Here is a 27,950-nt window from a genome sequence, read left to right on the forward strand (position 1 = left end):
AAAACGACTGTCTTGGAAGAGGTATAAGGAAAGCAAAATTGCTGTAGCATACGTCAGTAGGGGCCGCGAATCGCGTTGTTCCTGTGTGACCTGCCCGTGTAACAAAGAGCGCTTTGAAGAAATTTTCCAAGATAATCTGAGCTCACCGAAGCTTCATAGAGCACAAGGAAAAATTTCTATGGAAAATGTATCTCTGAGGGTTATGCAGCGCACCATAGACAGCATCAAAACGACATCAATAAAGAATACGATGCTGAATTTTACGGGGACTATTGAACCCCCGGAGAAAGGTACGGAAGGCATGGAAGATGAGACAATTCCTTTGAAGAGTGATCATTGCTGTTGTACAGTCAAATCATTCGAGGAAGCACGTGATTTGCGACATTCAGTGAAGGAACGTCGAACACGCTCACTCCTGCGTAGCGCTAAGGATGTTCTGTCTACGCGGCGGTTTTATGCGCATATGTTCAGCTACTTCTCTTTCTGTTTCTTCTTGGATACGTTTCTGGCTGTGGCCGTTGACTGTGCAGTGGACAACGGGATTAGCAGAGTAGATGCTGCGCACGTTCTCACATTCTTCTCCGTGACCGATATGGCGGGACGACTGCTGGTACCACTAATCACCGATTACAAGATTGCATCTCCCCTTGGCGTCATGACGCTATCTTACTTCCTCATGGCCATTATCGGCACGACGATGCCACATGCCCAAAGTGATGTTGTATTCTGGATTCTCGTTGTAAGCCTGGGACTTCCGGTTGGCTACGTAATGGTTGCCATGTCACAAACTATTGCATGGGACGTTGGTGTACGGAACCTCCCCATCGCTTACGGTTTCGTAGCATCAGTGACAGCTGTGGGAGCGTTCATGAGGCCGCTGGTTATAGGTGAGTTCTTTAAATCATTTCTATGCCAAGAACTGATCCCTCACTCTCACTAACTGACAGTTTCTTTGAGTGTAAAATTTCTCAAGGAGCCACATGGCAGCGTACGATTGGATGCCTGGCGGCTATGTAATAATTCTGGCGAATTTTGCTTTATAGGAAAATTGGTCAAAATTGTCGTTGCGCAGAGCTGCCTCTGAAGTTCTTTCTCATTCTCAGAGCACAAGTGCTCATGCATTTCACACACTGCGGCAACCCAAATCAGGGTATTGAATTCTGGATCTGCTAATCAGCGGGCGTCTGCACAAGCCACTAAGCACAGCAGGACAACCAGCAGCTTTTTCGATAACTGAAGTGATCGAAAAACCTGTGGAGCAGAAGCTAAGCGTAGAGAGAATATGGATCAAAAGGTATGACTTCCAGATTTCGTTGAGATATGTACTAGCTCTGTACGAGAGGAGCAATCCTGCTGGAGACGTATAAAAAACATATAAGAAACAACGCATCGAATCTGCCCCATTACAGAAGAAACCTTGACTTGAACAAGTTCACTTGCACACCTATTTTGTCTGGCATATCAGGCTGTGAATTGCGTGACACATTGTCTGCATAAATGGCTGCAGTGTTCATTCAAAAGCAGATTCATTCGGCTGGGAAAACTTATCAGACACAGATGATTAGAAGACTATTTGTGCCCAATCTAGAACTTCTTTCCGTCGCGTTTTCAATGTGCGAAAGTAAATTTATCATGAATTGCTGTCTGCTCGCCCATACTAATACACTTAAAAAAGAGCTACGCATTAAATTCTGGGAAATCGGGGAAAAATATTCTATTCAGTATTAAAGTTCACAAAAAATACCCACGCATCTAGGAGTCCGGATGCGTGGAAAGTGGAGCAGCTATATGCAGCCCTAATGATATTCAACGTATTCAGTTTAGGTGCAGATCCGATAAAATTTAATTGCGCAGGTACGGTGTAGCCCGACACGGAAGTGACTAATGGGGAGTCATGTCACCCACCAACGACCGTTCTGTTTACAAAGTTGATGAGTGACTTGCTGAATGACTACCACGGATGAGAAATATCGGGGCACGTACCGATTATCATTCAAGTAACAACATTACATAATTCGTCCTTATCAGCCTATTATACGTTAATTGCAGGACGAAGAGATAACCACTAAACTTCTAAGCTGGGCTCTATACGCCACACACGACTCATAGAGGCCCACAGAGCAAGCACAATGCACTCGCCTAGGTCAGTCCTGTCAAGCGCGTTACACACTTGACACCCTCAAAATGCAAATATCAGCAGCCGACCCCACACTTCTGCCAGCCCCCCATACACACACAGCTCATAGCGAAACCGCTCCCAGGAACACCCACGCCACGTATCATTCGTCCCGCCACAAAGCCCGGGCAAAAGCTCTCCACAAATACTACGGTTCCGAAGCGGAGGCTGTATGGATGGATGCACTTTCACGGGCGAAGGCGTGGTAGTTGCATCGCACACTCCAACCCAACCCTACTCTCCACCTTTCTCATGCATCCATCCTGGAATCCTCGGGCGAAGCGGCGATCCCTCACACACACTGATGTCCCGGTACGCCCTTACCGTCTCGAAAAATCTTAACTCCTAAATTTCGCGCGAGGACAAGCTCACGAGACCGCTTTCCCGCATTTTCAGCTCACCCACCGAAAATCCGGTCCGCCATGTTGAGCTGATATGAAGTGCCAGCGCGCTCTGGGAAATCCACCTTTCCCACGCCCGAGGTATGATCAACCGGGTGGTGATGGAATCAGAGTCGAGCTTCTCCAGGGAGCGCACGCCCTCGTTCCCGAGAGGACCCCGGCATATCGCGTCGAGCGCCAGCTATACCCACCACCCCACCTATCCCTTGACAATTTTCACAAGGTGTTATGGCGCCGCCTTCAGACCCTTCGCTATCCCTGTTTTCTTTCCCCGCATCCACACGGGAGCGCACACCCCGTCTGTGTTCAACGCATTTACTCCAATGCTACCCTCACCCACATTCTCTTATGTGGGTCTGTGTGAATGCCTGGCAGACCCTCCCCCGGGGGACCTGGAGCTTCTGACCATTAGGGAGAATGCGAGACCCTGCTGCGGTCGACGGACCGGCCAGGCGGAGGATCCCAACTTACCGGACAGCCTACGTGATGAACTCATGAACATATGCTCAGTGGGGTCGTGAGGGCCCCTGGGACGTACGGTACCCGAACACTTTGGCTAAGTGATGCTTCGTGTAGCACCACACTCTATCTCCTCCTTATCACCTCTAGTTTACTCTGTCGCATGCGAGCTGATTTCTTTCAATCCCTGCTCACTTTCGAAATTTCGTTAGTTCACGTATCTCGCTGCCGTCTTTGGCTGTGTTTCTCATCCCTGGTATCCATTCCGTTGCTCTAATGAGACCACCGGTTTCCTGTAATGCACATTCGGGTCGGTCCAGGTCCATTTATTTCGTTTAGAACCGTTACAGCGCACAGACACTGCGACAAAGGCAGAAGGCACAGCACTGAATCTTGTGTTGTGTGAGCGCTATGACTTGTGTCTTCTTCCTTGTCCCCGTCTGGGTGCGCTGTAAACGTCTCCAAGATGCATTACCAACTAGCCCACAAAGCCATTCTCTTGTTCTTTCGTTTATGTCAGCTGGAATATCGCCAGCCCTGCTTGTTCACTGGCCTTCTGCCGGTTCCGAACTTTTATTGTTACGCCTACCATTGTCTCGCTGAATCGCACACAGTGTTTTAAACGTTTACGTTTAAAACGCCGTTTAAGTTAACGTTTTAAAGAGCTTTTTATGTTGTTGTCTTCCAAGCATCAGCCCGGATGTTAGAAGTGGAAATATGCAGTGATTGTACACCTTTAGTTTAATAGGGGCAGTGTTAAATTGCGCTTCATGATTTTGGGAATGCCTGCCGTAGGCGCTTCAGTGCATTCTTCTGTGAATTTGCTTTTGATAAGTACGCTCTATAGTTAGTAATTTTCCTAAGGTACACATGCAATTGTACAGACTGTAAAGGTCATTTGCAAATCATGAACTCTCAATCTTTTTAAATGAGGAAATACGCACTAGTTGTGTTAGAAATCATTTTGTGCATTGCTCACTAGAATTACAGTGCCCCTATGTCAAAGCTCGCGAAGTTCTTTAGGTATTCGAGACATTTGTGTTCGGTTCGAGTGTAGTCGCTAGGAGCTCTAATCTTGCAGGCTTCCTGCGATCTAATGGCCTGTCAGAACGACTCTGAGGGAAATGCCTCGTGTGTGTCGTGCGTGTGTGTGTGTGTGTGTGTGTGTGTGTGTGTGTGTGTGTGTGTGTGTGTGTGTGTGTGTGTGTGTTGGTGTGTGTGTGTGTGTGTGTGTGTGTGTGTGGTGTTGTGTGTGTGGTGTGTGTGTGGTTGTTGTGTGGGTGTGTGTGTGTTGTGTGGTGTGTGTGTGTGTGTGTTAGCTTTTTCCCCCTTATTATTTTATTTTTTATATCTCTCTCTCTTTCAGCCCCCTGCTTTCGAACCTCATGCAGGGTAGCATACACCTTCTGGTTAACCTCCCTGCCTTCCTGTTCTCTCTGTCTCTACGTCTATTTTGTTGTTTCTTTTGTTTGCTTGAAGGTGCAGTATGTTCACTATTCCCCATCACCAAAACATATGGTGTGGCTGCAGTCGTATGATGACACACACACACGCCCCACGCACAGACACACCTATTAAGTAAAAACAGTATCCTTGTACTGCTCTTATGTAAGACCTCCGCCCTCCACAATTGCAAGGTTTAGCCAACCTGCAAGCACCTACATGGCTAACCTCCCTGGTTTTCCCTCTTTGTGAATCTCTCTTTTAGCCCAAAAATAGCTTTCAGCACAAAAAAACAGTGCAGTCCTGTGAAGGGCCCATGCATCTGGGGCACCGTGTAAGAAAGAGCAAACGAATAAACAAAACAACGTGTCACGTAAGGTTTAGCCACAGAATAAGGAATAACGTGCAGTACAACAAATGAGCATCGGAGTAAGTATATTTAGGCATAGTACAGAATCTAACAAATTATGATATTATGTTGAGCAATTAAGCCAGTCACTAATGAAGAAGTAGTATCTGATGAAGCACCAAAACTCCGTGTGATAGAATATGAGTAGAGGCCAACGAAACTCACTGAAATGTCACAAAGGATAAAAACCAGCGGAAAACACAGGACACAACGAAAAGAAGTCGACGGGACAGGCTGGCTGTCCCGTCGACTTCTTTTCCCTGTGTCCTGTGTTTTCCGCTGGTTTTTATCCTTGTGAATGAGTACCGACCAGCCCAGTCCAACGCCTTGGTAATCACTGAAATGTGTTTTTCACTTATATTCCGTGCAGGATATTTTCGGGACGCAAAACGGATCATACGGCGGACTTTCCACTTCATGGGAGGAATGGTTTGCACATCTGTCCTGCTCACTGGTTGGCTCTGGGCTTCAAGTAGACGAAAAAAATAAACTGCAAGCGCGAGACTTTGTCGGTCGCCAGAGCGGCGGGTCTAAATGCTTGACATCTCATGCGTCAACGTGCTTCAGTGTTTGTGAAGATACTGCGATTTGCGTGAAATGAAGCCAACTTAATTTAGCTTATGTCGATTGGCAGCGTTGAACGTAGCTTTGCCGACAGTTCCGAACTTATCGGGGCAATCCTAACTGAGGACAATTGATAAACGTCCCGAGTCGGGACCTTTAACAGCGAGTTTAACGCTTTCGTTTCGCCGCGTAGCGTTTCAGAAAACTATTATCATGAGAGGCCATGGAATCTCGCGTCGCCTAACAACGCGTTGGAGGCAGAGAGTAAGGAGGAGGGAAAGGAGAAGGGGAGAGGGTAAAGCACAGCAAAGCCGAGTGTACTACAGTGTAGCAAGGGGTGGGAAAGGGAGCTGAGCGTGAGGAGGGAAGGGAGGAGGGGAAGGGCTTCGCTGTTTCCTCAGTCTTCGCACCAATAGTGCGTAGCTGCCCAATTTTTATTTATTCATTCTTTATTATTAACGTACTTTCAAGCCCTGAATGCCCTACAGAAAGGAGTGTGGAAGACAGCAGATGCACGCGCAGTTAAAACAGAAACGAGAGACAACACATGGTGCTATCGTTTTTTAGTCAGTCCTTGCCATACCTGGCAGCGCATTACAAGATGAAGACGTGCCCAACGAGCCCCTGTTGCAACCTTAAAGAAGAAAAGTTGCAAGGCATCTTGCAAAGGGATTTCGAAACATTGTTCATCTGTCATGGCGGCGATGGGGACAGGTGAAGGTGCTTCCTGGCGGCGCTTGTCCTGGCAAACAGAGTCATTGCAGAATCTTTTGCGACAAGATGGTAGGTCGACCTTATAGTGATGATCCGACCTTGGTGATATGTAACGAGGTGGATGAAAGCGGGGATCCTTCAGTACCCCGTTTTTTTTTTGAAAAATATTAAGGCGAGATGATTTTCCGTGCAATGAAAAGTCAGGCAAGTTACGGCGGTCTTGAGTAGGGTACGCTGGAATGATGTGAATAATTTGATACGATGAAACGTTCTGCCGGACAGTTGAATAATAAAACACAAGTAGGAAGATCAATAATGTAGAGAAAGAAGAGCTGCAGGCCTAAAACGGCCTCTTGGGGGACACAAGAAGTTAAAACGGAATCAGATGAACAAAAATTGTAAGCTGTTACATGCTGGCTATGGTTAGAAGAGAAATTCCTTAATCCATGCAAGTGAATTAGGGTCTATGTTGAGCTCATTAAGCTTGAACATAAGTAAACCACGTGAGACGGAGTGAAATGCATTAGCAAAAATCCAAATATATGTCGCCAGTATCGAAGTCAAGATCTGCGTTAATGAATAAGTCGCTAGTAAAACACAGCTACTGCGTTTCGCACGAAACTGCTTTACGGAATTCAAGCGATAATACTGAAGAAGGATTCGACTTAAATTCAATGAGGTGTGAGTATATTATATGCTCTATGACTGTTACTTGGATGCATGTTAATGGTAATGGAGGATAGTAGTTATTAGGGGAAGGTACATTACTAAATTTATGCAGAGGGACCACCTTCCCGCCTTCCCGTCAGATGGCAGTCTAGACATCTGTAATGCCTGTTCAAAAAGGTTTGACAAAAAAATGGCCGCCATCTCACCCTGCGAACGTGTATGTCCAGCGAAGCTGTATCAAACACCACACATGCTGATGGGGGGGTTCTGTTTTAGTATTACCTTAGAGAAACCGTAGTGATAATCGCTTTATCGTCGCTGTGGTAGACCGTGATTGGTTCACGACCATTATTAGCAAGGCGAACCTGTTCCTTTCGTCGAGCATTGTGCTCACGCTGTTCTTCTGGTGTCTAATGTTCGTGATCTACCACTGGCAGTCTTATAATAACTGAATGAGTCGCTAGATGGGTCTCCCTTTATTATATCAACGTGGGAAGCACACGGGGGCCAAAGAGGAGCCGTTTGACGACATTCGAAGCCCTCGTGTGAAGTGCAAAGCAGCTGCGACCTAAACTTTACCGGGAACGCATGGGAGGGTGTTCCCATTGTTATCATCCATGGTTTCGGTGTTTGTTTGTGGTTTTAGTTATTGAAACGAATACTGAGCTGTACGCTGTATGCCTGATTGCAAAGAAAGATGTGCCGTTTGCCTTCAATTGATAAGGGCCCCTAAACCACCCAGAGGTACAAATTTAGCTGTGGCGTTGCAGTTGTGCACGAGTCTACAGCAATGAAAAGCAATGAGAGAGCAGTGCAAAGGGAACGCCAGAAAGGCAGAAAAAGAGTGTTCCACACTCGCCGCCATGGCTGCGATTGGCGCTGACTAACGCTCCAAGGTTTAAATGCACATATATACCCCATAAAGTGGACGGGAGGATGACCGCCGCCGTAGCTCAGTGGTAGAGCATCGGACGCGTTATTCGAAGGTCGCAGGTTCGTCTCTCTGCCGGCGGCAAGTTATCTTTTCGTCCACTTTACTTTCTTCACATTATATTCTAAATACTACAGATAACACCCCCTATAAATTCCTGGCGTTATTGTCCGTTAGTTCACGTCAGATATTTGTAATTTAAGGGCGTCGAGTCAATACATCATCAACACGGCCTTTCGACTCAGACCACGTCTCTATATGACTGTCCGGCATCCCAAAGAACAATACGTTATCTTACCTAGACCTGCCTTCAAGATCGTCAAATCGGGTAATGAGTGCCTGGCCTTGCATCCTGACTATACGTCGGCAACCTCACTCATGAGTCGACTCACTCAGGCTGAGATGGGGCCTTGAGTCTGAGTCCGAGTGAGTCCGGTTGATAAAAAGTTTTCAGTGTGTCCGGTTGAGGAAAAATTTGGCGAAACTGAGTCCTGAGTGAGCCCGTTGGCGAAGATTTCAGTGAGTCCTAGTGAACCCTAAGTGCAAAATATATTTGTTGAGTGAGTCTGAGTGAGCTCCTTGTTTTTGTTTTTTTTGGGCGCACCTATGGTCGTGACAGTTTCAGTGATTAGACGTGATACGCCACTGACGACTGCAGAACCATTAAATGATTCAACGACACTTTCAGCACCGATAACCTTACTGTTAAGACCAGCGACAGTTTGTGCTAGTGCCTGTTGTTTTGTCTTTAGGCCGACAAGGAGTTCGATTACTTCGTCATGACGGTGGCAAACTTTTTCAGAAAGTTTAGCGATTGGATCTAGTGTTTAGTTGAACGTCACCGCAGCATAGTAACGCTTTGCGACAAGGACGCATTCGCATACGCAGTCGAATAATACACTCGGGCACGGCAGGAGCAGCAGGCACAAAAAGCAAGATCGTATTTTCGAGCGATCCCATCGTTGCCGCTACACCGGGCCAACTGATGCATGTACAATATGGTATACCATGCCAATGAAACGTATATTCTGGAACATACATACGTGACCTGTCTGCTATGTTCGTCAGACACTCATGTCATGCCATACAAATTTTGGTGTTCTACTCTTGAAAGCGAAGCTCAAGCATCCATGAAGTTTTTGTAAGCTTGTTGGCTTTTCAGTATATGCCTAGCCAGAAAAGGCACAGCCAGAAATTTCGAGGCCAAGGGGGTTCACCACGCGGCATCCGCTTCCGCCCTCCCAACTTTTTGGAGATTGTAATGTTCCATGTGGTGTGTTATATTTTCTTTGCTGTGAATAGATTATGGTTTAATTAGCAGTTAGGCCTGCTCCATTTCTCAATGTTTGCCAGGAAGAACAACAAGAGGGAGAATTCTTACTTCAAACTAATGATTCAACTGAAGTCATGATACAGCAAGCTGAAAGAAATGTAGACAATAATATAGCAATAATTATTTCAATGAAAAGAGTTGACTTCACGCCGCAGCCTTCACAACAGAATTCTGTCCAATTAGCAGGCCCGTAGCCAGGGGGGGCGGCCCCCCCCCCCCCGAAAAGTTTATGATACATGACGGTTTACCGAAAATAAATAATGAAAATAGGCGTTTTCCTCAATAGTCAAGCCTTTCAGTAAGTGCCCCCCCACCTCCCCGATAAATATTCTGGCTACGGGCCTGCTAATTAGTATTCACAGTACACGGGATAGGACGTAATTCCATAGATAACTACATATTTCTGCTCGTCGCAAAACGTTTGTCTAAATCAGTGTCCACTAAAACATCTTTTGAGGGTATTTACCTTGTTGCAGATTGTATTTATACATACATCATACATACATACATACATACATACATACATAATACATACATACATACATACATACATACATACATACATACATACATCATACATAATACATACATCATACATACTACATACATAACACGCGACGCACATACATACGCAAAACTGGTTGCTCTCTCACCGAAACATTCTGGGTGGCGCACCTCTGTTAAGCATTGTTTGGTGCTCCGCTTTACGTAAGCTGGTCACCACAGCGCTTGTGTCACCGTGTGCTTGGTGCGAGCGTGTGTGTGGCAGCAAGAGCCGCAGATGATAACGATACTGCCGACGATCATGCTGGTGCAACGGCATGAATTCTATTCCTGCCGTTCGCCTCAAGTTTACGACATACCAATTGTTCGTGTGCGTACGGTACTGATGGGAGCAAGCGAAACAAAGTTGAATTGTGATGCAATTCGCGATTGGATGCTGCTATAATGGTAGGTATCTTTCTTTGTCACGTGATATATGTGGGAAGGACGATGGGATACGTATTTTTGCGAAGAAACGATAGAGTGTATTCGATTCACGCCCAGCAGTACAATGCGCCGTCTTTTCCTGCGTAGCGCTGACTGCTGCGAGGAGGAAAGTGGACAATGTGGGCTGACACCGAAGACTTCGCAATGTCTCCTAGCATTAGCAGCCGCAATGGAAGGATGTCGTGAAGCCGCACGTGTCTCACATATCGGGTTGTCATGCGACAAATGCCTGTGTTAGAAGAGCATTGGGCTGCTGCGCTGGAAAAGAGCGACTATCGGTCGCGCATTTGTGGTCACTACAGAAGCCCGGGAAGAAGACAGACAACAATCTCCCTTCCGTGAAGAGCCTGGGATATAGCCAAGAATGCTTAGCTCTGCAGGCTCTGGAATCCGTGTCTTGCTATCTCTATAAAAAATTGCCACCGTGTTTCACGGTTAAGATAGCATAATGTTGAAGACAATGCCGCGTTGTACGTAGTAACCGGTCTTGCTTTTTCGCTTTTTAGTGCTGCAAAATCGACCTAAATCTCGAGCTTGGTATAAAAATTTGCTCAAGGAGGATCTTGCCATGAACTAGCAGGTGATGAGTCGAAATCCTAAAATTCATGGTACAAAGAATACAAACACAAAGGAGGTAAACGGCACACGTCCTCCTATTTGTTTTGCTTGGCCTTGTAGAATTCCTGTCCCGAATATTTTACAGCGAAAGCTGTTATGAGATCATTTCACTGGCCGTTTTGGCGCCGTAGTTGTCCGCCGCCGCTGCCGGTGTCCGTAACCACTATCGCTCGAAATGAGAAAAAAAAATGAAATGAGAAAAATTTCCGAGATGGAACGAGGTTCGTACCTGGGTCCTCTGCGTGGGAGCCCAGTATTCCACCTCTGCGCCATGCCGGTGCTTGAAACTGCTTTGCAAAAAGACCCTATGCAGGCTTCATTTCGGAAAGGAACCACATTGACATATGTAATATAACGTGGTAGAAGAGTAAAACAACAACCAAGCGTCACACAACGCGAATTCTGTAACCAGGCGTCACACAATGCGAATTGCATGAGTGGGTTGTTCAATGCTTCCAACCCATTACAAAGGGCTCTGCGATAATTCTTCATTGTCATCAGCCACAGCATCAACAAAGTGAACATAATGCCTTAGTTGTTTAGCGGGTACCACGGTTCTGCGCAGAATGACGAAAAATTGCACAGTGGCTGCTTCCCTAATTCACAAAAATTATGATGATTTATAGCGTAGTGGGTTCCTCGCAAGTGCACTTGAATTGGTTGCCAAGGAAGCCCATCAGACCCCCGTGATTCATTTCCTCAGGGTCTGAATAACGTCCCCCCCCCTCTCTCTCTCTCTTCCTCACGTTAACGTATGTTATAAAGCGTGGTGGGAGAGCTAAATAACGACCGGGCGTCGCACAATGCGAATTACGTCACTAGTGGGTCTTTTAGTTTCCAACCCATTATAAAAGGCTCTGCCATAGTTTCTTCGTCGTGATCAGCCGTCGCATCACCAAAGTGCACATAATGCCTTACAGTTGGTGCATCGCTTCCCCGCAGAATGACGAATAATGTCGTGGTGGGTGCTACCCAACTTCACAAAAATTGATTTGTGGCGTAGCGTGTACGTTGCTAGTGTACTTGTATTAGTAACGACAAGATAGCTTATAACAGACTCTAAAAATGCCGCTCATCCAGCTTTCGCTGTGACTGTGCTGCGCTTTCCGCTCAGGCCTGGCGTTTTTTTTTATACAAAAAGCTTGCTTCGTTGGAGAATTATAACATTACATCGAAGGGAACAGAACACGGGTAAGATGCAGTGTAAAACGCTTCAAAGTCGCCGCTTCACAGCCAGTTTGGAGGATTTCCATAGCACGGTCGAGGAGGAGAAGGAGGAGACCATAGCATGAAGAATGAATACGCTGACATTAACGACCCTGTCACCTTCAGACAAGAGAAGCAGTGCAATCTATGGATTATTAGCCAAAAATACTCAATTGTTTTTCCTCTCTTTGTTGTTAACTTCATTATGTACTAATGTTAGAATTTCTGTTGAGCATGTCGTATTACTGTATAATGAGAAGCTCACAAAGGTGAATTCACTTTCGTTTCTTTTTCAATTTTACGTTCTTTGCTCATTATTTGACTATCATTATCTTTATTCATATGTAACTGTATGACATTCTCTGCGTGCTCCTCAAATGGCTGTTTTATCTGTACCGCCTCCCTCACCAAATGCTCCTTGTGGAGCCTGTGAGGTATATGAAATAAATAAATAAATAAATAAATAAATAAATAAATAAATAAATAAATAAATAAATAAATAAATAAATAAATATGCAGTTGCCGTCCTGAATATGTTAAGGTTTCTACCAAGGCTGACTTTCAACTTGCCCCCTTATCCATTGACGGGGACAGTAGTTAGGTGCCCGTTTGTTTCCAGTTGTCGATAACTTCGATTTGTACTGCGGTTTGCTGACCTCTTGGTTACCTCAGCCGGTAGCGCCACAGCCCGAGAGAGGCTTCGGTGCCGGATTTGAATCCCTGACCATAAGAAATTTTTCCTGAAAGAGATAGGTAAAGAATTGAATGTAATGAAGAAGGGGTAGGGATGTTAACCAGGAGATGAATATCCGCTTGCTGCCCTGCACTAGGGAAGGAGTAACGGGAGACAGAAAAGAATGAAGGAGGGGAAGATATAAGTAGAAACACACTCACGCGCGGTGATGTCGTAATCATTTGTTCAAGAAGGCGGGTCGCTAGCATATACTTCAGTAGCGCCTTCGTTGCTCTCTGGTGTATAGCTTGAGCTTTCCAGTATTCTAAGATGCATTGCTCAAAAAGCGGATGGCCATCGAGGCGATCAAACATTGCTGAGAGATACTGTCTCTCGGTGCTGTATTAATGACACTGACACAGGATATGTAAAAAGGTTTCTTCGCTGCGCAGTGGTCGCGGCAAGCAAAGACGTTTGTAAAGGACGCTCCAAACCCCAGGAGGTGGAGTATAGTCGTTTCGTATCGGGGTAGTCCAGATGTAATTTTGAGACAGAGGCACATGTACGCACAAGCGGTGAAGGCAAGTGTGGAGTAAACCGGTAGTGTTCCACATAGATCCTGCGACATGACGCGCAATCGTACGACTCTCTGTTGTTGCCTTACTTAGGCAAATCCCACTACTCACCGCTACGGCGTGGCCTCCTGAGAACGAGTAAAGAAGAAAGAAAGAAAGAAAGAAAGAAAGAAAGAAGAAAGAAGGAAGGAAAGAAAGAAGAAAGAAAGAAAGAAAGAAAGAAAGAAAGAAAGAAGAAAGGAAAACAGAGAGACGGAAAGAAAGTATAAACAAAAAGAAATATTCTTGTTTCCCGCTTCACGCTTCACAATCCCGCTTCACAGATCCTGCTTCACAAAGCGGGATTTCAACCCACGTACCCACGATCCCAAGGCGAGCGTTCTAACCACTCCGCTATCCAGGCACGCTAGCAGTGCATAGCATAGTCCTTGTAGAGATAGTGTAGCAAGGGTTGGTGTGAAAGGGAAGTGAGCGTGAAGAGGATAGGTTTGATGGCGAAGAGGATGGAAAGGAGGAGGGGGAACGAGTACAAAGAAAAAGAAAGAGAGAAAAATAGAGATAGAAAGGAAGAGAAGGAGAGAATGGATAAAAAGAAGGGGAAGAAAGATAGAAAAAGGCAGAAGTCTATAGAACGACCAGAGAGAGAGAGAGAGAGAGAAACACATCGAAAGAAAGTGAAGGAGAAAACTAAAAGAAAGAAAACGAATAAGAAAGAAGAAGATGGAAAGACAGAAAAGGAAAAGAGAAAGAGAGAGATAGAAAGAAACAAACGCAAAAAATTGAAAAAAGGAAAGAGAGCAAGCATAGCCATGCATGCTGTGACACTGCCTGCTCCGCTGTGATCCATCCTAGCGCGACTTAGAGCAAGCTGCGCTAATTTTTGCTGTGTTCATTTATTTAATGGAAAGCGGTTGACTGTGTAAACGATAACATCTTGCTGTCAAAGTCTCATTGCTATGGTGTACGAGTCCATTGCATTGACCTCATAAAAATCTTTACAATGGGAAGCAGCGCATGAAAGTCGGTGACCTGTCGTTTCTGCCTCCGCCATTCTTTAGAGCCTTTATTGCTTATACTGTATATTAATGACATAAGTGGTGTAGCTTAATTCCCCAGAACTGGTCATGTATGCTGGTGATGCCAATATTTTCTTTGCCGCACCAACATTAAGCGATATCGGTAAGCACTAAACAATTACCTAATTGATATTGAACAGTGATTGAACTCCAACAAATTAACTTGAAGTGATAAATATACTAAATACATTATTTTTAAACCGCTTAACAAAAGAATGCGACTTTGAACTCTCCCTAAACTTTCGTGGAACGGCCTTGCAATCTGTAGCATCAGAAACGTTTTTAGGGGTCTGGTTCGAACAAATAATGTCTTGGAACCTGCACGTCAATGCTCTCGCGAGGGAATCAAGCAAAGCAGTCGGTTGTCTACAAAAACCGAAAGAATCAAATCATGTTAGACTAAAGAGCGCGACATATTATGCTAATGCTACTCACGCGTTTCACACTGTATGCGTTAGTCTGGGTACTACAACACCCAGTAACCATATAAAACTGGGGCGGCTGCTAAAAGAGGTGTTAGGAACCTTTGATAACTTTAGTGGACATCCTAACCTTTTATCGACTGGTACGTTATTCATTAACGGTACCATGCGTAAACCAAGTCCAGTCTTGAATATATATCGCATACTAACGCTTTAGAACCTGTTAAAAACTAACGATAATTTCAATGCCCCTCTATTCACGCTAAAATCAGACGTACATGACTACCTCATTTACGTCACATTCTTATGGCTCTTTCATACCATTCTTTTTACTCCTTGTCAGCTTTTATAACGTTTTCTCTATTACTTTCTAAAGGTGTACACCAAAAACCGCTTCATGTGTCTTTTGTCTTTTCATGCCGTTAAATTCTGAGACAGTTTGCATTATTTATGCTACACTAGTTCTCAACTACGTTCTTATTGCTGTTTTTCATGTCAGCATTTATTCGCTGTTATAATTATGTGGCATCCACCGCCTCTTTCTCTCTGTACGCCCTTAGGTCTACAGCAAGCATTCAAGCAACCTGCGACAGCTTTTTGCCCGGGGGATCCCCAACTAGTGTGTTGTAGATGAAGTGGATTGTGATTCTGAATCCTGCTCGCAATTTGCGTTGTCGCTAGCGGGAGCGAACAAAGGAGAATGGTCGCCGCGATGAAACGGGATACGCTAAGCATTTCCCCACTCCTACACGTTGGGCACAGGGAGTTTCCGATTGCATAGAGAGGAGGGGAGGATCAATTCCACTTTACGGAGGGAATTCAACGATGCCAAAAGACGGCTTGTCAGTCAAACTGCGATCGCCTCGCCTCTGTCAAGTGCCGCGAGGAACGGGGACCGCTATCGCCGCAACATTGAAGAATGCGAAAGAAAACCCGGACTCTGGTAAGCATCCCGTACACTGCACATTCCTGTTGACCTGGGCTGTCTCATTGTGCGTGCTTTAATAAAATGTTCGTAGAAGGGACGATATTATTATAATGCGCAACTAAATTAGCATAAATAGACAAGGTATTTTGCAAATAGCGCCAGAGTATTCATTAGCTCTGTCTGCTCGTTTGGAAAACAGGACAGTAAAGACATGTTTTTTTTATTGATGTATTTGAAAGTCATTTTCCTGTCTCTTATATGGGGCTGTTTTGAAGGGGATTCAGCGTCAGGTTTCGACACATAGATATTGATCTCGAGAATCACTGAAATGTGAACGCAGTTTCTGAAATATAGAGCTTCTGTTCTGCAGTTATGTTTTAACACAAAGTAACAGGATGGGATGCCTCTCGAAACGGATGCTTGAGGCCAATCACGGCTGTAAAGCTCATGAAAATATTAAAAGTTCATGAAAATAAAAAAAAATGGGACTTAACATAGGTCGGCAAACTAACTCAAGCGCCGACTCACTGAGACCCAGATCGAGCCGTCATTCTGAGTCTGAGAGTCTGGTTGAAAAAAAAATAGTGAGTCTGAGTCTGAGCGAGTCCGGTGAGGAAACTTTTGCTGAGTATGAGTCGGAGTGAGCCCAAAGAGCGAAATATATTTTATGAATGAGTCTGAGTGAGCTCCACATTTTTTGCCGACCTATAGTCCTATCGCCTCAACTTCAGCATTACTATTAGCCTTATGTCGGCTCACAGTTATACTGACGTTTAATCGTATTTCCGTCATATCCGTGACGGAAATACGTAAGTGGAGCCGTGAAGGACCCCCGCATACAACACTTTCGTGTTGAAATAAAGAGAACCAAAGAAGGCTGCCCAGCTCCGCACTTCTTTCAGGCTGGGCGCCACAAGTACGAAGCTGCCTAATTGTTTTTCTTGATCACCTGGCTTGAAACAGCGTACTGGTGCCAAGATGGATATGGGCAGTGGCAACACAGGTGCCGCTGCCAGCTGAATAATTTTAACAACGCATTGCTTTTATCTTTAGCGCCTACTTTTACATTTCGAATGGCATTACGCAGCATCAGAGGAGGCATTTAGCGATAAATGGAAGAGCATTAGCAAAGGCGAATGTAAGTAGTCAAAAATCAACGATAGATATTGTTACTTGAGATAGTAAGTGTCTACACCGTGCAAGATATTTTACATGAACATGTAAGCTAAAAAAAAACGGTCCATTTCATGACAAGTGTACAAAATGTGAGTTTCGAAAGATAAAGAAAACAAAAGGGTACCCGCCGAGCACTGCCTTGTTTGATTTTTCTTAAACTTCAACGTCCAACGTAACAAGTACAAATAAGAAATTAATTATCTAAAAATTCGTAATATTTTGTTACATTTGCCAGCCTTACTTAGTCGTGTTCGCACATTAGAAAAGAATTATAGCGTTAATGAATGGTCTTCTGCAATAAACTTCAACTACCCCCAAATTCCTCCAGAGCCCCAGTCATCTATGCCAGCCGTGTATCCTGTATCTTAAATTATACAATACTGCATACGATGCATTGAAAATACAGATACAAGACACCCAAAGATTATCTAAGATTGCACCTAAGGTAGATCTATCTTCGCTACAGACAAGCCCTGACTGAGACTAAACACGTAGAAGAAGAAATACAAGGAAAAAGTAGAAGGCATACAGAGGAGGGAAAAAGAAGACTGTGTGTGTGTCGGGGTGAGGTGGCGGCTGGGGTGGGGTTGGGGGGAGGGTGCAGGGGCTTGTAGAATGTGGAATTCAAGACTTCGTTAGCTTATATGTCGATATCAACTCTTTTTAATACCTCATGCGCACACATTCTCTCCGCAACAACGTTAAAAAACAGCTTCAACAGCTGCAGAATCAAGGCGACCGGTTATCATGCTGGGCATATCTTAGATAACTCCATTAGGGAATGTTGGCAAGCGCATGCACCAAGCTCTGCAGGAGGCCAAGTGCAGCGTCAGGCCACAGAAGCCTAGCGCTAGAGGCTTCATAGACGCTGAATTCGTACTGCGCTACCATTTTCCATGGTGTTCAAAGGCTTCGCGAGCAATTCATGTCCGCAAGGCTGAGGCCAACCTGTCTTGACTTTCCCAAAAGCGGCTAGCGCTAAGTGCACACATTTTCTTGTATACCCAGAACGCATTATTGTATGCTTGCGTTAGCGATGCAGTGGTGGATCATCAAGAAACTGCGGTAGTATTCAGGCAATCATCCCGCAGCTCCGATCTGCCAACACCACCCGGCTATCGTTGTATACGACGTGCATACAGCATACACAGATCCCTGTATTGCTCTTATCGCTGTAGCCTACATTGTCGTCTATCTTGCCGCGTGCCGTGCATGCTGATAACACTCGCCCAAATTGAAAGACAAATTTTCATGGCCGATTCGCTACAAACAAGTGGCTACATAGTCAGTACATGTTATGTCATTCCTCCTCGCAGAAATCAGGTGATGAAGACCCAGAGAAAAAATACACTGCAATGGCGCCGCGCAACAGTTTCCCAAATGCATCGAAAATTGGGCCCGACGGTTGCCGCAGCTGGTTCATCGCCACGCTTTGCTTCGTGGTGAACCTGCTGTTTTCGTCATTTTTCCGCTGCGGTGGACTTTTCTTCACTTCAATGATGAGCACGTACCAAGCTACAAGGACGCAGGCCGCATGCCATTGGGTGCTTACTGTGGCTTTGTCAATCTTTCAGGCGAGAGTCCTGTTGAAGTGTACACCTCTGTCAATCAACGGCTCACGCCGAGATGTGAAGTCTGGCGCAGAGACAATTTATGAGTTCTTGCGATGAGGCTGGCCTTTATTATGACAACAAAACAGTAATCTCACTTTCTGCAGCCTCGACAGACGTCTTTCATAATATTACAATGTAATGATATATTATTAATAGTATTCGGGGGAATGCAGAGAAAAATTGACGTTCACTCTTACACCTGGAAGTTCATGAAACTGCATCTCATGTCTATCGGCCACTGTTTAGCATAGGTCGCAAAAAATGTGGAGCTCACTCGGACTCACTCATGAAATTTATTTTGCCCTTAGAGCTCACTCGCACTCAGACTCACGGTATTTCCTCTACCGGACTCACTCGAAACTCGGACTCACTGAAAATTTTTCTCAGCCAGACTCACTCGGACTCAAACTCACCAAATTATTACTCACTCGGACTCGCACTCAGACTTAGACTCACGGCTCTATCTGATGTGAGTGAATCTGAGTCAGTCGATCATGAGTCCGTTCGCGTATAAATGCTTTATCGACCATGGTGTCAGTGCTCTTTCACAACAAATATCTCGGCATAATTGGTGCTATACTTGGCGCATTTTGATCTCGTGGATATCAGGTATGAGGGGTTACAATCCAGTAATGACATTTTTATTGAAAGAGATGACTCACACGAGATATTTTTATCAAGAACTTCCTGTGAAATAGTTTGAGGGGGGCAGGCCATGGTAACTCCCCCAGTCCCCCCCCCCCCCCCCCCCACTGTAACTCACGCCTCTGATCAATAAATAGTGAGCTGCCGTATGAACTCTAGGGCTTTGAGGTATGTGTGAGTCGACGGAGTATAAACGTCAGGCCGCATAAAGCTTATAGAAACGCTCAAGTGGTGTAGATACATTATGTACTGCGCAAAAAAAATGGACGGGAACACAAGAGGAGAATAAAAAACACAAACAGGCGCTAGGTCGGTAAAAAGGTGTGGAGCTGACTCAACTCACTCAACAAATATATTTTGCGCTCAAGCTCACTCTGACTATGACTCCACCAAATTTTTTTCCTCAGCCGGACTCACTCACACTCAGACTCACGTGGTCCACCTGAGTCTGAGTGGGTGGTGGTGAGTCGACTCATGAGTGAGTTTGCCACCATGCTATTGAGGTTAGCAAGGATTCTGTAGAGGCATCGCGGCCAGTTACGTTAACCATTGTTCATGATCGCCCTCTTCGAATCATGGCGAATGAGTTTAGCAGCCGAGATTAGTCTAAGTAACTATACGTTTCCTTACCACATTTCGCGGGCTTTAGCCAACATAAAGTTAGGCTAAGAACATTGTGCATGACGCAGTAGCCATTCTGGTCTTTATGGCTGTGGCGAAATATGCCAAAGCGTAATTGAAATTTAGGCTGTGCAGCGCATATTGCGGCTTTGAAACACAGGTTTTCTCAAGGTCATTCGTTCATTCAACGTAGCTGCTCATCGCAAAGCCCACAATTTTCTTATTGTTCTGCGTAAAATAACACTGAAAATAGAAAGTACGGCATAAACGGAGATTGATGTACGAGAATTAATGTGACATTATTGTTCAGATAATTAGAATGTAGTAACGTATATATGACGGTACATGTATATATAGCACTTTAAACTTGGAAGACTGTTCTAGACAATGCCTACTTGGGATGTTTAATGGCAAGTGTGAGCTTTTCGCCTAATCTGATATTTTTTAGGTAATAGTAGCCCCTCTACATTCGACTCTGCGACGTAAAACCATTACTACAGAGTCGGACAGATCACCACCTCGTAACGAAGAGCTTGAAAGCCTCAGCATGTTCTGACGTCACAATAGAGTAAGAGCAATTACGTATTTTTGATGTTTATGTTGCTTTGCGCAATTTATTTTCTATTAATTCAGTAGCCATTTGTATTCGTGATTCGAAAATGAACCGTAAACAGTGCTCTCTTAACCTGAAGTATTAGGAACAGTTTTCATGCCTGAACAAATGCTTCACTCTTTCTCATAAACTGCCAGTGATTTTTGCTACTGGTCACATTAGCGATAACATTATGACATGCCGTTTCTTTCGCGCACTTTCTATTTGTCATGGTGCTTATGTCTACCACCCTCATCTCTTATAGCCACTACAGCACGAGAGAGATAAAGCAGGGAAAAAAGCAGGGGGGTCAATCAAGCACGTGCTCAAAAGTACTATACGAAAGGTTTGCTGTATATACGCCTGAGAGGGCTATTAGTTTGAATGAGTTATTAGCATTCCATAACTGTGGACCTGATTGCGCGCAACACATCTGTAGGCATGCAAAACAAATTGAATATGTTCGCGACTGGAATGCGTTGATGATTGAAGAGTATGCAATATGGCTAAAAAAACCTGCGTGTCAATATTAGGAAATACCTCATTTCATATATCTTATTATTGAAGCGAGCAGCTAATAAATTAGGGTCCAGGTTAAGATGTGCAATTTCCATCTACCCAATATTTGCAGGTCTCGCGGCCGCGCTCTGATATATTCATTCGGTATGAGGATAAGCGCTGCACTGGGCGGACTCCTCATGTCAGCAGCTGTCTGGCGTCAGCGTTTGCTACTGGAATACCGTTCCCTCGTTGTATCCGTCGGAGTGGGCACAGGTACGATTCAGTTCGACATTTGAAATGAACAAAAGTGAGGCGGCTTTCTACAATCTCAAATAAATGGTCTTACTGCGCATTGGAAACGTGAATTGTTAACGGGGTGCCAAATCTGATGAGAGTGGGTGACTCCGCCTCTTATGCCTAGAAATGTCTCTGCGTAGTGTGGAAAGGCTCAGCCAGCGAAGATATATATTTATCAGTTAACTAGCCTTCCATCACTGGAACGAGCAGCATGGACACGTAGCACACAGGGTTAAATGAGACCAGCTCACGTTGAGATGACAGCCTGTGTAAAGGCCACTCCAGGCCCGAAGCCTCCTAAACACTACTTCCTCTGTCGTAGTACGTCTGCTTTCTCCCCTTCACAGACGCTTTTAAACAAAGTGTGAAGACTTTCAGCATCTGTGTGATAACTGTGATAAGTGATAACTGGTGGTACTCTTTAAGACTAGCGTGTTTCCCAAACAAGCAATCGGCCCATAGCAGACGCATTGATACGTACCAGAAAGCTTGGAATAGTTGAAGTAGTGACGCAGGTGTATAATTTCGTTTTCACTCTGGCTGACGTGCAGGCTCCGGACATGGAATCCTGCTGTCCTGCATTATCGTCACTGTCACGAGTACTTCGATAGGAGACGCGGCACGGCCCTCGGTATCAACATGGCTGGTGCAACCTGCAGCTTCCTTTATATTCCCTAAAGTTTTCGATTACTGTCTCGCCGAGTACGGCCTACACGGAACGTTTGCCCTAGTGGGAGCACTGTTGTTAAACATTGGACCGATCAGCCTGTTTTTCGTAAGCCACCGTGGATCCAGGAAGAGCGGCCCAAAAATATATAAAGTCTCCAGGAGAGGAAGCAGTGATGCGAACGATCAACAAAGAAAAGAAGCAGCTGATCATTCTGGTTGCATAGCAACGACTTTGCAACCTTTACTTGGCAGGAGCGACGACCGTGACGACTCTGTGCGTGATAACGACAACATTTTATTTGCTTGCAACAAGGAGGTCGACAATAATCAGGCTATCAAGGTATCCGCTATCCTTGAGTCTTAATGATTTAGCGGATTCACACAGGAGACAAGACATGCTAGAGACCTTAGACACAAGCGTTACGTGCGCTGAAAACAGAAAAGCACTGTCTTGGAAAAGGGATGAACAAAGCAATATTGCTATGTCACATGTGAGTATGCGTGGAGAATCGTGCCATGCCTGTGTAACCAGCGCATGCAAAGGAGGCAGCTTTGAGGAGTTTCCGCCAGGTAATCTAAACCCATCCAAGTTGCATAAAGTACCCACAAGAATTTCTCTGGAAGATAAATCTGTGAGGGTCACGGAGCGTGCCGTACACAGCATCAAATCAACACCACTTAAAGATAGGATGCCGATCTTTAATGGCACTATTCAACCCCCGGAGTCAGGTACGGAAGGTATGGAAGACGAGACAATCCCTTTGAAGAGTGATAACTGTGGTCGCACGCTCAAATCATCCGAGGACCTATGTGTTTTTGGACATTCAGTGAAGGAACGTCGAACACGCTCTCTTTTGCGTAGCGCTAAGGATGTTCTGTCTAGGCGACGGTTTTACGCGCATGTGTTGAGCTACTTCTCTTTCTGTTTCTTCTTGGATACGTTTCTGGCCGTGGCCGTTGACTGCGCAGTGGACAACGGGATTAGCACAGTAGATGCTGCGCACGTTCTCACATTCTTCTCCGTGACTGATATAGCGGGACGACTGCTGGTACCACTAATCACCGATTACAAGATCGCATCTCCCCTTGGCGTCATGACGCTATCTTACTTCCTCATGGCCATTATCGGCACGGCGATGCCACATGCCCAAAGTGATGTTGTATTTTGGATTCTCGTTGTAAGCCTGGGACTTCCTGTTGGCTACGTTATGGTTGCCATGTCTCAAACTATTGCATGTGACGTCGGTGTGGGCAACCTCCCCATGGCTTATGGCTTCGTAGCAGCAGTGACAGCTCTAGGAGCGTTCATGAGGCCATTATTTATAGGTGAGTGCTTTAAATTATTTTCATGCCCAGAAATTATCCCTCAATCCTCAGAGAAATGCTTATGGAATCACTGATTGACTGACTATTTGGATGTGAACGTTGTGGAGCAGCAAAATGTCTGCGGAAGGCTGAATATCTGTCGCCTGTTTAATAATTTTGGCCAATTTAAACGCATCAACTACACGCATTGGTCAGCAAAAAAATGTAGAGCTCACTCAGATTCGCTCAATAAATATATCTTGCGCTTAGGGCTCACTCAGACTCACCAAAATGCCCCTCAGCTGGACTTATTCGGCCTTAGACTCACTAAATTTTTTTCTCAACCGGGCTTACTGAGACTGAGACTCAGCCGGACACACGCAGGCTCAGATTCACGGCTCAATCTGAGTCTGAGTGTGTTCAAGTATAATTATCTTTTTTCGATGCTGGTGTCAATGCTATTTAGCGCCAGTATATCTCACAAAGCCGGTGCTTTACGATGAACATTTTGGTCTCGTATCTTCAAATACAAGTTATCAGTGTTTGCAAGCCAGTATTGGCAATTTTATTGCGATAGCAATTATATTGACACTCTCTCTCTCTCTCTCTCTCTATATTATATATATATATATATATATATATATATATATATATATATATATATATATATTATATATATATATATTATATATATTATATGTATATATAAGCCTCACAAAATAAACCGAGACGAAAAATTTTCTGAAGCGCGCGTGCGGGGATTTCAACTTGCGACCCCTCGCACCGCAGCGCGCCGCGTTAGACAACTCGGCCATGCAGCGTACGTCCTCCAGCGTACTAATGGCGAGCTATTGATATACACAATTTGCCGCTGGCCATGCGCAGAGCTCGATACGCACCCGCGAGTTCGCGCGAAGGCCATGCTTTAAGGTCGTCGCCCCCAATGCTTCTAGGTTTCCTTTTGGTTTGAAAACTACCCTTGAGACGCGCAAAAAATAGTGGCCCATTTCTGTACCCATTCGCGATGTGCAGCACCTGACAAACAATGCGCCGAACGCCACTGCGCGGACAGGAAACGCAGACTGGAGGCTCCACGCGCCTAACGTTAAAGCAATGCCTCCGAGCCGCCGCTGGTTCCGAGGTACTGTGGGAATAGGTGTTACGCGAAGCAGGTGGCGTACAAGACACGTAAGTAATTATATTCTTGTCATGTCATTGATCTTCATACACTGATGTCGTGGTGTGCAAATTGTTGTATATATAAAGCTAACCACACGGCCTCGAGAGCACAGACAAGCAGGCGGCTAGAGCATGGTTTATGTAACCTGCGTGTCACGATTTTCATGTTGTGACTTTTCCTTTATGCTCGTCATACGCTAATGTCATGCTGTGCAAATTTTGTTATACATTAAGTTAACAGAACGGCTACGACAGCAGAAAGGGGGGGGGGTAATAAGGCGGCTCGTACTGGCTGATAATGCGTCGAACGCCACCGCGTGGCTGAAGACCCAGAGGGGTCACTCTACGCGTGGCCTCCGAGATTACCTCCGGCAACGCGCCGTTCTGGAGCTAATGTCGAAGGCCATGCTTCACGCGCCGTAGTTAAACAACATCTAAGAGCGTTGCGCTGTACCTAGTACACACTTGCAGCGTGCTGCTCAAAGACAAACAACTGCGACAATTGTTAGTTCCCACTCGTCCTGAGTATACCTGTGCGTTCTTTTCGAACGTCGTTCATTGTGTTTGAGCAGCGCGCTGCAAGTGTCGAGCTGCGACAGTTGTTAGTTCGTGCTCGTCCTGTGTGTGTTCTTTTCGGACGTCCTTTGTGCTTGAGCGGCACGCTGCAAGTTTCGAGCTACTTGCCGTTCTTCGTGTAACATTCAAATTTGTTGCTATCGCATTCGTTGCTTTGCCCTTGCTGCGAAACTGTGACTTCTTATTAGGTACATGGCTCACACCACATATGTTTATCAAGATCGTCCCGCGAATTAGTTTGCTGGAGGAGGTCAAGGCACCCTCCCCATCCCTCCCTAACTCCCGCCTCAGATGGATAAAGATTGAGCTGGCGTATGAACACTAGTGCGCTGAAATATGTGTGAGGAGGCAGGAGTATAGACGTGAGTCGACGAAAGGCTGATAATAATGCTGATGATGAGTAGATTAGACCACATTCTCGGCAAAAAAAAAAATCGGATCTCACGCTAACTCACTCACGAAATGTATTTTGCGCTTAGGCCTCACTCGGACTTAGACTCACGAAAATTTTCCTCAGACAGACTCACTCGGACTCAGACTCACTAAAATGTTCTCAACCGGAATCACAGTACTACTGAGATGTACTACTGTACACGGGAGGACCAAATCTGCAGGAGACCGAAAAAACAAACATACAAGAAACACTCATCATGGTTGAAGCTTTAACAGCATAAAGCATATGCTTTCTTCTGTTAATCATATGTCAAGCATATGCCACATGACGTAAACAAAAGCACTTGAACACGTATGTCAGGAATATCAGGCTGCGAAATGTATGAAATGCACAATTGTCTGTATGAGAGTAACTGCTGTGTGCATTCAAAACCAGGCTCAACTTGGCTAGGAAAACGTATCCACACATACGTGATGGAAGGTTACTGACGCACAACCTAGAACTCCTTGTTCTAGTGTTTCCTATGTGCGAAAATAATCATTTTATCATGCGTTGCTGTCCACTCACCCAAACTAATATCATTATATACATGTACGGATTCCATTCTGGGATAACATGAGTAAAATATTTATTTCAATATGTCAGTTTATAAAGAAGAAGGGAGAAAAATTTCTACATGAATCTCCTTCCCTTTGTCCTTGTTTCATTGTCCTTGTTTTTGCGCTGCCTCTTTAAAGATGCATAACCAATTCCGACTTACCCAGACACCAATTTTTTTATGAATCTCGGTGTCCGCATGCATGTAATGCGCACATTAGGATGTAGCCCTAGTGTTATCGAAGTGTATTGAGCTTACAAATCGTGGATATGTTATAATGTAATATTAATTGTGCAAGCACGGTGCAGCCAGACATCAAAGTGACGATAGTGTATTAGGGTACAACCATCAACGGCCGTTCTCTTTCCTACTTGATGACTGCATCGCTAAAACACTACCACTGGTATAAATTTCTGAGAATATACGGTTTTTCTTCTTCAGCGAAAGCCTTAAGTAATCTCATCGACAGCCTATTCTATCTACATGACAGCACGAAGGCTCTCGAATCATCGCTAGTTTAACTCGATCGTGTGCGTGCTGATTTCAATCTATGCCTGCGAACTCCTTATTTGTCACTCCACCTGACTAGCTGCCGCCCTCGGCTGTTATTCTCATCCCTTGGTATCAATTCCGTTGCTCTAATGGACCGCCGGTTGTCCGTTCTACACATTCCGGTAGGTTCAGGCCCATTTCTTTGTTTAATAGCAGCTAGAACGTTGCCTGCCCCAGTTGTTCACTGACCATGCTGTTGTCTTCCGTCTCTTAATACTGCGCCAATCATTCCTCGCTTAATCGCACACTGCCAGGGCGTTATCGTTATTCTGGAGTTTTTTTCTGTTTTTCAAGCTTATTATAGTCGCGTTTGACCATAATGGGTGAAGTGGCATTTGTTTTTTATAAGCTAAAACATGTGTGTTTCAGGCCTTTTCAATCATGTTTGCTTGCGTGTTTGCTAGAAGCTGCCGACTTTTTTGTTGTGATTCTTTGTCTATCTCTTTTCCTGCTTGTTTTTCTGAAACGGGACTAATGTTAACATTTCGCGTAAACAAACAACAAAAAAGAGATAGCGCAATGGGAGTCACATGGTGCCATCCCTTTCCAACGTACACAATTAGGTAAAGACATGATATTTTTACTGTTTTTACGCATTCTGACCTCTGCCCTCCAAAAACGCAAGGTATACGCAACATGCAGGTCGACTACATGGATAACCTCCCTGACTTTTCCTCCTTGTTAAAGGGACCGACAACCAATTTCATGGTACCTATTGTCTTCAGCGCAATGGAAAGCTCGCCGGTCAATGTCTATTCACGGAATGGTAACGTGGAAAACGCCGCGAAACATTTTGCAATGAAAATTTTTCCATCTGCGGCGAATATGAAGTCATATACACGCGAGACGAGATATGCTGGAAACAGTGAGCGCGAAAGCGGTTCGTGTTCGAGCGCTGTGAGTTACTGCGCATGCGTGCACTACGGGCGCATGCGCCGCGGCTCGACATCATCCACTGGCGGCCGCGAAGGCAGCGCCGCTTCTCACCGTGCAGCTCCTTTCACCTCGTAAGCAGCATGGAATTGAGTGGTGGGCTGGGATAAGAATATACATACTTACAACTTTGAGATATATACAACTTTGAGGACTAATTATGGCACGCATGACAGCATCAGACTACGTACAGCAAAGTGATCGGCTTCATAATCCCAGCTTCAAAGCCTCTTCCGCTAGACATGCCGACAGTACCCATTTTTGTTACTTTTACGCACAATTGTAAAAATATAAATCCTGTTCACAACGTGAAATATGCTGGAATCTGTCACTATATTTTACGGTCTTTTCATTTATACCATAATCTAATCCCGCGTTTTAGCCAGTTGTCGGTCCCTTTAATCTCTCTCTTTCAGCTGGCCTTTTTACTTATGAAGAATGAGAAACTTTGTGATAAAAACTCCCAAACTTTCTAAACCATAAAATCATAAGGAGGTGAGATGTACAGCTCACTGAAATCCGTTTTCTCGTATATTCCATGCAGGATATTTCCGGGACGCAAACGGATCATACGGCGGACTTTTCCACTTCATGGGAGGAATGGTTTTCACATCTGTTCTGCTCACTGGTTGGCTGTGGGCTTCAAGGAGTCGAAAAAAATAAACTGCAGCGCAAGTCGTCGACCGCTAGAGAACGGAGGACCTAACGTTTG

General features: G+C 45.0%; 1 protein-coding gene across 1 annotated transcript; it reads left to right on the forward strand.

Moving 5' to 3' along the window:
• On the forward strand, positions 1-27,914 carry LOC119392014 (uncharacterized). The gene is made up of 2 exons (XM_037659650.2): positions 1-887; positions 27,783-27,914. Exons 1-2 carry the CDS (start codon positions 179-181, stop codon positions 27,899-27,901), a joined length of 828 nt encoding a protein of 275 aa, XP_037515578.2. The 5' UTR covers positions 1-178; the 3' UTR covers positions 27,902-27,914.
• The last annotated feature ends 36 nt before the right edge of the window (positions 27,915-27,950 follow it).

Source organism: Rhipicephalus sanguineus, chromosome 4 (genome assembly GCF_013339695.2).
Source record: "Rhipicephalus sanguineus isolate Rsan-2018 chromosome 4, BIME_Rsan_1.4, whole genome shotgun sequence".
Classification (NCBI taxonomy): Eukaryota; Metazoa; Arthropoda; class Arachnida; order Ixodida; family Ixodidae; genus Rhipicephalus; species Rhipicephalus sanguineus.